The sequence below is a fragment of the Bombina bombina genome, chromosome 3, assembly GCF_027579735.1.
Source record: "Bombina bombina isolate aBomBom1 chromosome 3, aBomBom1.pri, whole genome shotgun sequence".
Lineage (NCBI taxonomy): Eukaryota > Metazoa > Chordata > Amphibia > Anura > Bombinatoridae > Bombina > Bombina bombina.
The window spans coordinates 1,005,117,245-1,005,129,360 of NC_069501.1; the positions used below are offsets into that span (position 1 = coordinate 1,005,117,245).

General features: G+C 34.4%; 1 protein-coding gene across 1 annotated transcript in view; it reads left to right on the forward strand.

Annotated features, from left to right (window-relative positions):
- LRP1 (LDL receptor related protein 1) overlaps positions 1-12,116 on the forward strand; it is a 595,167-nt gene that overhangs the window by 190,459 nt on the left and 392,592 nt on the right. The window contains 1 exon segment of the mRNA XM_053708175.1: positions 1,907-2,044. Coding sequence (XP_053564150.1) covers positions 1,907-2,044 — 138 coding nt within the window.

The following is a 12,116-nucleotide window of genomic DNA, read 5'->3' on the forward strand; positions in this document are numbered from 1 at the left end:
CACACATACATATGTACACATCTTTAGACATGTATACGTACAGTATGTAATGTATCCCTTTGTTAAAGCCTTTGTCTGCCTTTTTTGTTTTTAGATCTCATATCTTTGAGCCTTTATAACTTTTGTGTGCAATATTTTTTTAAATAATTTTTATTAGATGGTATTATTATGAGTGTAACTGTACTTTGTAATGTATTTTATGTGTTTTGTGCAACTTTTTTGTTTTGCAAAATACAGTTAACCAGAACTCTGAAGTTGCGGTAACCATTCTAGCGTAAATTGCGATTGGGCTCATTCGATCGCTTTTACTTTCAACTTGTAATACCAGTGGTAAGCCTGACGAGCACAAAGTCCGGCAATAAACCCTTATTGCTCGGGTGCAAACGTTTGCGCTCCACTCATAATCTGACCCATTATGGGAACTAGTTTCCCTGTACAATATAAGACTATAGCAAGCATAACAATAAACCACAGGTTGCAAACTACTATTCTTTTTAACTAATGGAATCCATTAGACATTTATTTTTGGTATACATTTTAAAAAAACATAAGCGAATGGTCCTTTAAAGGGACAGTCAACACTTACTTTAACATGTTTTTATATTGAAAATAACAAAACGGAGGTCCGCCTACACTATACCCCTCCTGCCTTGCCGCCTTGCTTCTGTCCTAATCAGCGGCGCTAACTACTCTAATACCCGGTAAATATGGATGCCGGACTCCCCCCACCATTACGTAGCTGCCTTCTTCTTCAACTGATAAGCAAATCAGAATCCAGTCCTCGGACTGAAATTGCACGCGCTTGCAATTTCTGTCCGATGCCTGGATTCTGATTTGCTTATCAGTTGAAGAAGAAGGCAGCTACGTAATGGTGGGGGGAGTCCGGCATCCATATTTACCGGGTATTAGAGTAGTTAGCGCCGCTGATTAGGACAGAAGCAAGGCAGCAAGGCAGGAGGGGTATAGTGTAGGCGGACCTCCGTTTTGTTATTTTCAATATAAAAACATGTTAAAGTAAGTGTTGACTGTCCCTTTAATGAGAACAAATGAACATGTGCAATGTTCTGTGTCAAACAATTTTAAGCTTCACTTTTGTTCTTGACAATCTTAACACCATTACAAAAATGTTCTGCTGCTGTTACTTAAAGTTTATTTAAAAGGACAGAAAAGTAAACATGTAACTTTCACTTTCATTCAGATAGGGCATCATGTCATTTTAAACAACTTTCCAATTTACTTTTAGCAACACATTTACTTTGTTCTCTTGGTATTCTTTGTTGAAGGCTTAACCTAGGTGGGCTCATAGGCTGATTTCTAAGCCCTTGAAGGCTGCATTGAATATCGGTGCATTTTATTAGCTTTTCACAGCTGTATAGTGCTAGTTAAATTATATTGTGCTCACTGCCATGCACTAACTGGCTGAAATGCAAGTTTGTAAAAAGCACTGAGATAAGGGGACAGTCTGCAGAGGCTTAGATATAAGGTAATCACAGAGGTGAAAAGTGTATTAATATAACAGTGTTGGTTATGAAAAACTAGGGAATATGTAATAAAGGGATTATTTATCTTTGTAAACAGTAAAACATTTCAAGAAGGCTGTCCTTTTACGTTGAAGCTGCTTTCCAGCTGCTGCCCTATAGGACATAGTGGATAAACAGATTTTCATTAACAAACTCTGAACAACCGCATGAACATATATCAAACACAAGATATTTATTTTTCATGTTTAACATTTTGTCTGTGCTCGACTATTACGCAATATACAACATTGTTACTGGATATTTGCAGAACACTGTCAATAATGAGAAATAAGAAAGTTTATTCAAGCCGCTGTACACAAATTCATTATTTTACAACTTGAGTTTTTAGTTAAATTTAATGCAATTTTTTTGTTTTCTTTCACTAGGTCCACAAAGCAAGATTTCCAAATGTCAGCACAACGAACACAACTGTTTGAGCACAGATGTTTGCATCCCTATGGGCAAGTTGTGTAATGGCGTCCCTGACTGCTCAGATGGCAGTGATGAGGGGGCTTTCTGCAGGGGTAAGGTTCTCAACTATGTACTTGTTTGTTTGTCTGTCCTTGGAAGTCTTCTTTTCCTACGATAATGCTATGAATATGTAGTATGTGCAGATTTTGGCACGAGCTACTGAAACAAATGCCAAAAATGGCTGCAGTCTCTATTGTTCGGTTCATTTTGGCACCGGATTTGTTAAAATAAATGTGCAACTTACAAATATTTGTGCTCTATAAATTGCAATCCACTTGCAATCTAGCCCTATCTATGTTTAATCTCTGTTTTATGTTTTAATATTATTAAAATAAATTGACAATGATTGGTTATATGAACAGTTAGAGAATGGAAAACATAGCATATTTATTTTTGGCATACATGAAAAAAAAAGATTTGGTAAATTGCAGCTCAAAACTTGTATGTATATATATATATATATTATTATTTAAAAATGATGTTTTAGATCTTGTATATTACATGTAAGGCCTGTACCTAATATCTAGAAACATTTTTAAGTTTTTGTTTGTGTGAAAATATCAACTGTCAAATTAAGACATCTGTCAAACCACAGACCAATTGGTAGCCACGACTGTTGACAATTCATTTTCTTTTTGAATGACCGCCAGCCCTGTCTTGGAACTCTAAGAAATGGTTAAACATAAAATGTATATGTAGCTCTCTAGAATCCTGAAGACTTTTGCTTCTAAATATATCAAATGTGTTGAATCAATAAGGAAAGTGAAGGCTAATAGATCTGCTGAATGGTCTTTTTTTGGATTTTTAAAAAAGTGGCATTGTTTTTTTTTTTTTAAATCTGTTTTTTTTTTTTTTTTTTTTTTTCTAATCCTAATCCATTTATACATAAATTACCCTTTGTCATTTGGTAAATGTATTACTTTTGCCAGGCCATATATCTGCTGAATTTTAATCTGGGAGAAGTGGAAAAAAAAATTGCAAGGGAATCTCGGGAAAAGATTACACAGAATTTTTTCTAGTGGGTTGGGACGAGTAAATTAGAGTAAAAATAGTAAACTACAACTTCCAGCATGCTTTGTAACTCCCAGCATGCTGTGCTTCTTCCTCCTAAACAGAGTTAGATATTTAGGACATTTAATTTTTTTTTTCTGCAGTTTGTACTACAAGTGGGGAGGAAAATCCATTAGTGGCAGATGCCTTGCTACTCCATAATGTCTGTCTCCCATAAGGTGCCAAGCACTCAAGAATGCTTTATTTGAAATAATGTATTAGATGTTAGGACCTGTGATTGGATGGATCATCTGCAACCTATTTGTACACTAAATTTTTCTTTGCATAAATGTTTTCTAGATGAGCCGTTTATATAGCCCACCTGAGAGTGTTTTTGTTGTGTTTTTGTAACAACGTATAAGTAAATATTTTAAAGCCCACCTCCTTAAAGGGACTGTAAACACCTTGTTATTACAACCATTTTCTGTCGTCTTTCAATAGATTAACAAATTAGCAAAGCCTAAATGTTACAAGATTTTTGTTTGCTGCAATTGTTTTTCAGTGGTCAAAACTTTGCTTATTTGGAGGAGCTATTCCAGACTTGAGTTTGGAGAAGACAGGGCTTGTCATAGTCATTGTGTTAAAAAAGCAAGTTTTCTCTGTGAAAAAAATCACAAAAAGACAAAGGCGCCTCCTAGTGTAATACAGTTGGTGAAAGAGATTTGATAGGTAATCAAAAAGGTACTCACAAGTGGAGCAGCACCCAATTGTGCTAAATCAAACAGACTGGGATCTCACAGTGTCCCAGCTCACTGACACTGCAAGGAAACTGGTTTCTCCAATGTCTTGCCGGACTGACAGAGCTCAGACTCTCACAAAGAGGTTTACATAAAACCAAATTTTATTAATAAAATAAAAATCTCAGTGTCTCATGACACTAGATATTAAAAGAACAAGCAACGCGTTTCTCAGACTGCTGTCTGTTTCATCAGGCTTCTATATTGTGTTAAAAAAGAAATCGCTGTTATTCTTCAGCAGAAATGATAAGATACCAAACTGCATATTAGGGAGAGATGTGTGACAAGGTTAGGCTTGTGAAACATGCTGTGTGCTTTAGGTTTTCAGGACTGGAAAATCCACAAATTACAGGAAAAGAGGGCTTAATAAGTAATGAAAATATGTTGAAAAGTTGTTTTACTATGAATTATTAAAGGAACAATAAACACTAATTACATTTCCGGCACCTTCCTCTAATTATGGGTGCTGCCATTTTGGAACCTAGATTACACTGCAGGTATTTGATGTAAAGTTACTGCACATGTGCAAACAGGTCAGCAATGGAATGTAGTGAAAGCTAGGTTTCAACATGGTGGCACTCATGACTAGAGGGAGATGGGGAAAAATCTCGAAACTATGCTTATAAAATGTATTTAGTGTTTAATGTACCTTTTAAGTCACAAAGGTTTATTATCCCTTTAATAATACATTGTAAATCGCAGCTACCTTTGACCTTAACAAATCTTTGTCAAATCCTTGTGCACAAATCATGCTTTTTAAATAGATTCTTTGTTTTGCTTTTTTAATTCGTGGTTTTGGACAACACTTCTGCCTCATTAGAGCAGCGTGTTCAGGTTCTTGTTTGGCTCTGGATCTCGCTGTTTAACGGCAATCAGATCTGGCATGCGAATTCTATTAGGATGTGTATTAATAAAGTGTAGGATGAGGATGAAAAGCCCACAAATTAATATCTGAGATAAATTCTTAAGTTTCTACTGTGCAGGAAAAAAAATGGTTCTTCTGTTTTAATAACAACAAATAATGGATTAATAGAAATTAAAAAAATAATAATAATTAAGCCAACTTTTTGTTAGAAACACAAATTTCCCTTACAGGGGAAGTAAAAACCTTGAGATGTTTACATAAAATGTTTTGTTATGTGTAATGAAACAATTTTGCAATATATTTTGATTATTTATTGTGCCCCCTTTTCATGTAATTTAGCTTTGAAATATACGCAATTTCTTATTCTCTGACCTTGAATGGCACCAAGTTGACTTCTCAAATTTAAAGGGACAGTACACTATAAAATTGTTTTCCCCTTAATGTGTTTCCAATTACTTTTTTTTCTCAGCTGCAGAGTATAAAATGCATGAGATTTGCGTTTTTAAGGCTTTTTTGTATATATGAATTAGCAGATTTTGTGTTTTGAAGCCACAACCTAATAAAATGGGTTGAGCTTGTAGTGATAATCAGATCTCTTTACTTTATTACATTGTATACATACACCTGCTTCTTTATCTTATATCTGTCCAGAAACCAATCACCAATACTTGGAGAGAACAATGGAAAATTAACATTTTATTACCTTATCTCTTCTATACCCCACTGTGAGTGTAATTTCTTCTACTGACTGTATTTACACAGTTTGGCCTTGAGGCCAAAAACTTTCAGAATGGGTGGGGATACCACAAACTAAATAAACTATTTCAAATGCCAATATAAGGGTATTGGAAATACTTGTAAACAATTTAATACACTCCAGCAGGTAAAGTGGATCATTGGGAACAAATTAAAGGGGAGAATTTTTTGAGTAAACTGTCCCTTTAAAGGGACACTGAACCCAATTTTTTTCTTTCATGATTCAGATAGAGCATGCAATTTTAAGCACGTTTCTAATTTACTCCTATTATCAATTTTTCTTCGTTCTCTTGCTAGCTTTATTTAAAAAAGAAGGAATCTAAGCTAAGGAGCCAGCACATTTTTGGTTCAGTACCATGGACAGCACTTGTTTATTGGTGATGTCCAATCAGCAAGGACAACCCAGTTTGTTCACCAAAAATGGGCCGGCATCTAAACTTACATTCTTGCTTTTCAAATAAACATACCAAGAGAATGAAGACAATTTGATACTAGGAGCTAATTAGAAAGTTGCTTAAAATTGCATGCTCTATCTGAATCACAAAAGAAAAAAATTGGGTTCAGTATCCCTTTAACTCTGCTACCTATCTGTCCCTAATTGGCTTTATCAGATAACAGCTGCAACACAATTAGCGTAGTGTCATCCACAACCCATGGACGTGAGCACAATGTTATCTATATGGCTCACATGAACTAACACTACCCTGTTGTGAAAAGCTAATAAAATGCATGTGATAAGAGGCTGTCTTTAGTGGCTTAGAAACAGGAAGAAATTTAGAGGTTTAAAGTTATAAAGTATATTAAATAAAGTATATTAATATAACAATGTTAGAAGCGCAAAGCTGGGGAATGGGTAGTAAAAGCATTATCTATCTTTTTAAACACTACCAATGTTTGTGTTGACTGTCTCTTTAATTTTGTTTTAAAACCGAAACACCTTGCTGATTTATTATTCTATAGCACCACAACAGAAGTGTCTTGTAATTAAAGGGTGTTTACTGTCTCGTTCAATTTTTTTCTTGCATGTTGATAACATTTTAAAATGTTATTGTACAAAACAGTACTTTAAACTTCTATATAAGCAAACGTCAAGTGACCAATTATTGTTGATACATATGTACCAACAGCATACATACACAATAGACCAATAAATATATAAAAAAATCTGCTCTTTATCCAGAAACACGTTATTTGCTGAAAATTAAATAACTTTTCATCCAATTTTTGTTAAGGGGCTGATGATGGGTTAGCCCCCTCCAAATAATTGTTAATACCAGCTTTAGTTTGTTAGATCTAACATTATAAATACTTTATCAAACCTGATCTAACAAATATCTATTAGCCTGAATTATTTTTTGACTGAAATTTTGATTTGTGGGGACCAGCCCCCCTAATTTAGTACCTAATATCTCTGTAGTTATGTTAGATCTATCAAAACAAATATCCTATCATACCTGATCTAACAAATATCTGTCAAATTATAAAAAAAAAAAGGACAACATTTTATTTAAAAGGGGGTCTGATGATGGGTTAGCCCCCCCTCCAAATAAGTGGTAATATCGCTCCTTGTATGCTACATCTAAATGAAGTTTGTTTTAAAATTTTAATTTGGGGGGCTGACCCTGCTGAGGTACAATTGACCCCATATAATCCATCAGAATGTTGGTGTGGAATGCCTTGTATCAATTTTAAAACCATTCCAATCCATTTGAAGTGCATTTGTAATGCAATAACAGCCCTATATCTTACAATTATCTGTATTGCAGACCATCAGAGACCACTTGTCTAACAAGTTTTCTTTAAAAAAATGTTTTACTTTTCTTATTCAGCTGTATTGACATTTTAGAACCTCCATATTTTCTTGTTTTCAGTAGGTTTTACTTTTTGTAAATGTAATTTTTTTTGTAAATGCACAGTTTGTATATTTTTTATAATATAATATGCAGATGCTTCTTTTAAATATACTATTTGTTTAAATATATTAAAACAAGTGAAAAGCATTGGTGTCCGTAACGCAATGGGCACTGCCATGTTGTAACCTAGATTTCCTTCTCTAGCAGCGTTAAATCTGGAGTCTACACTTAATCTCCTAACAGGAACTGGTAAGCCTACAATTTCCAGGATTAAATTACAGGAAAAGGGGACAAAATAAATAACGGAAGTATATAATCTTCATACAATTATACATTTCATATTACGATCTCAAAGTGTTTAATATCCATTTAAAGTTTTTATATGCTTCACTAGATTTTCATAGATTTATGGGATTTAAGTTGTTTTGCGAAATTAAATAATGGCTTTTCTAATTGCTTTTAATGGCATTGAAAACTAAGCAAAACAAATAACCCACGCTTGGATACAACCGTTTTGCACAAATATTCTGATGGTTTAAACTGAAGTCCAGTATTGCAGCAAGGTCTGGAACCCTGAGAGTATGTTACAAACACAGAATTATATGCACCCCTTGAGAAACAATTGGTTATTCCTGTTTTAATTGCTATGGGTCACTGCCAACAGCTCTTCCTGTACACAAGATCATGCCTTTCCTTTTTTTTATGGTGGAGTGAGCATAAAGGAAACAAAATGAAAGAATTGCAAATTTTGCTTGGCCATGCATGCTCATCAGAATTCATCAGGGCTCCCCTGTTAAATTGATTTGACACAGTACAAGTGCAAGACACATTCTGCTGCCAGAGCACCCACAATGGGGACTTTGTGTATGCTGAGAACATAGTACTTCTCTACTCTGTAATGATAGTCAAAGAATCGGCGATCCAAGTTCATCAGCTTTGTGTAGCTAGAGCAAAAAAAATTAGTTTTATTCATGATAAAGAATTCTTTTAATTATCGTCAAAACATTTTCAGTAGGGGGTAAAATGCCAGCTTTTTTTGCAGTTTGTGATGTTACAAGTTCTCTTGTAACAGATTCCAATAAGAGAGTGACAATACTTATTATTATTGAACAAAAGGTGTTCTCTATCTGTCCTCACTGATTTACAAAATGCTTGTGACACAAATAGAGACACTGGTTTAAAGGCAGCTTTTGATGCAAGATTAATGTTCATGGGAAGTTTTTATTATGCCACACTACTTAGGGAATATATTTTTTTTCTCAAACTTTATTTATAGGAAGGCAATCTTACAATATTGTAGCCAAAATGGATTATTTTCTTATATCATATTTTACTTTTCAAGCAAGTAGAGTGTTTAGTAATATAATATGTTCCATAACTAATGGGTTACCTTGAAGGAGTTTAATTTTAGCAACTCGAGACAAACAAACAAAAACAAAAAAAGAGAGACATGGAGAATGTATGTTGCTATCATAGGGTTTATCATATGCTTCCAATTAAGGACTAGATTACGAGTGGAGTGTAAACGTTTGCGCACGAGCGATTATGGGGTTTATCGCAAGGGTTTGTGCTCATCTGGCTTGCCGCTGGTATTTCAAGTTGAAAGTAAACGCAATCGCTTTAGGGCAATCGCGATTTAAGCTACAATTATTGCGACTTCAGAGCTCTGGTACACTGTTTTGCGAAATATAAAAGTTGCACAAACCATATCAAAAATACATTACAAATACAGTTACACTCATAATAACACTATCTAATAAAAATTATTAAAAAATATTGCACCAAAGTTATAAAGGCTCAAAGATATGAGGTCTTAGGTGTTAGAAAAAAAAAAGGCAGCCAAAGGGCTTTAACATAGAGATACATACATGTGTGTGTATATATTAAGTAGATGAAAACATGTTAGAGCATATTTTTGCAATATTAGTTTTTAATAAACTGTTTAACTATGTGTTTACTGTAAATATTTCACATTCCAATGTTCTGCACATAGCAGAATATGTTCTATGTATTTCTAAATAGATAGCAGTCAATAGGAAGGATTGGCACAATGCTGTATAAAAAACATTTCAATTTATTCTTCTTCAGAATTCCCAGACCAACAGTCCTTAAATCTTGGTATCAAACATGATATGATATTGCTCCAACTCCCCCGCCACCTCCTATGCAGGGAACAGTATACCTTGTAACCAGTATCGCGTGCTCACATACCCCAGGATAACTCTCTCCGGCGCTGTTCAGGGACCTGTAATTCACTGCGTGAGTCCCACAGCTTCCATCCGGCGTTCCTGTTGTGCACACTTCCTCACTTTAACCAAAACAAGGCTCCACTTGACGTCTCCAATGACGTGCTTGCGGCGGGGGGGAGTGACTCCAAACGGAAATCCTGGATAGACAGCCAGGTACCCGAACAGGCGGGCACAGCGGTTCCGGAACTGGTGGAACAGATACAAAAACTGGAGAGGAACCGCTGTAGTATTTAAAAGCAAATAAACTTTATTTTAACGTAGGTTTAAAACGGAAAGCATCCCAATCAAAAGGGCGGACTAGGATTGCTAACATGTTTCGGCCATGGTGGCTGTAGTCATAGCATGAAAGTCTGGTTACAACAGTGTACTTTAAAACAGATGTAAAAACACCTGATTGGATAAAATTAAATCAAATCAAAAAACACGCCCATGAAAATTGAACAGGTACCATTAACCCTTTGCACTTAAACCAACACCAAAAGGCTATCTATAAAGATTAAACACATTGAAAAATGAAACAAAGAAAATATTAACATAAATCAAAAACAGAAAATGATAATAATATTATTACATAAATCAAAATGTCAAACTCAATATGTACATAATATTAATATTAAGGGCACAGGATGCACCCATTTGAGGGGTGAATATTATTGAAACACTCTGTCCTCTGAAACATTTAACTCAATATACTAAAGGAGGACTAACAGTGTAACAATGCGTGACAGTTTGCAAATATATTATACATCGTTACTTGTGAATAGACATACTGAGCATAATGATAGACCTTTGGATCCAAGCTGTAGATTCCAAATTTAGTATACTAGACCAGAATAATATTGATGAATCACTATGAGTTACATAATATGTGAATGATGGGTAAAGTAATAAAGAGGCATCAGTTAAAGGCAAAGAGTCTAATATTCTTAAAGGTAAAATGCTGTAGGTTACCACAGAAGCAATTATTAATTTGCCAAAAGATTCTTAAGATGAACAAATACATTGCAACAACAAAATCCTCACTGCAAATAAGATGACTGAATATTAACTAAACAAACAGTTATATACTGTCATATACTGTCAATGTTGGCCCCAAAATACCACATCAACATATACAAAATAAAAAATAATAAAAAGAAGGAAAATTTATATACTAAAATGGAATTATATATATATGAAACCAAGTCAAATCAAAATGGGGAAAAGGGAGGGAACATTTATCCCCAAAAGTTAATGAGATCATATCTTGAGTTTAGACCGTGAGGTGTCCTGGTCTTTAGATGGAATATCCAGAACACCTCACGTTTAGCCAAAATGCTATCAATATCCCCTCCTCTTTTTGGAGGAACCACCTTCTCAATGGCAACCCACCTAAAGGTATTCAATTTACCTTGGTGTACAGTTGCAAAATGTTGTACCAACAAGGAGGTGGATCTCCCTCTTTCCATTGAGGAAATATGCTCCCTAATGCGTGTGTTCACATCCCTTTTCGTAAGTACTGTAAATTGCACTTAATACAAGTTATTAAATAGATGACACCAGTGTGTGTGCAATTCATACAGTTCTTGATGTCAAAGGATTTGCCTGTGACCACTGAGGTGAAAGTGTCTGTTACTTGAACATAATCGCATGGTCGACATTTGCGGTGCCCACACTTAAATATTCCTTTATGGGATAGCCAAGTTTATTTGCTTTTAAATACAGCGGTTCCTCTCCAGTTTTTGTTTCTAAATAGATATTCCTATAATATATATATATATATATATATATATATATATATATATATATATATCTGTATATATCTACATATCTTTTTATATACTGATATATATATATATATATATATATATATATATACGTTCCTCGTTTGCAAGAAGGCACTCACTGGTCTTTAGTGAAAACAATTTTTAATTCATATAAAAAAGCAAGTACATCCATAACGTTTCGATGTCGTTATGACATCTTTATCAAATGTTCTGCCAGTATCAACAGCATAGAACAATCATGTCCCCAAAGTAGAAAAAATCGTGCACGCGATATTCTAACCTGCTTTTTGCGCTTGTCATGTTAGCGCGAGAGCGACAACAGTTTACTTTCAACTCATAATACGAGAGCAAATAAAGTTTACTACTATCGCAATTAATGCTCAAGTGGAAGCTCCACTCATAATCTGGCTTTAAGCATTTTATCAACAAACTCATTTGTATTCTTTTATTTAAGAAATTAAGATCATAAGATCACAGCGTAAAATTGCAAGGCTTTCATTAAAAAGATATTTGACACTTCTGTATAGATCCTGATTGGCTGAAGAAAACATGGTTGTTTAAAGTAAAACTTTAAAGAAAACGTTCAACTTTAAAATCTATTTTTAACATAAAATGTTTCCCAATTTTACCAGAATTTGCTTCTTTGGTCAGTCAGTGGAAAACTGTTATACATATATCATTTATACAACCGTAGAACAGTCACACTCTATGAAATCATTGCACATAGTAATTAATATGTTTAGTTCGCTCCTTTGCATGTGGGAAATATAACCCACAGTAGATTTATGTACCAAAAAGTTAGGCATGATGTTTGCTGGAAGAAGTCTCTATGCATTTGTGAAACCTCTG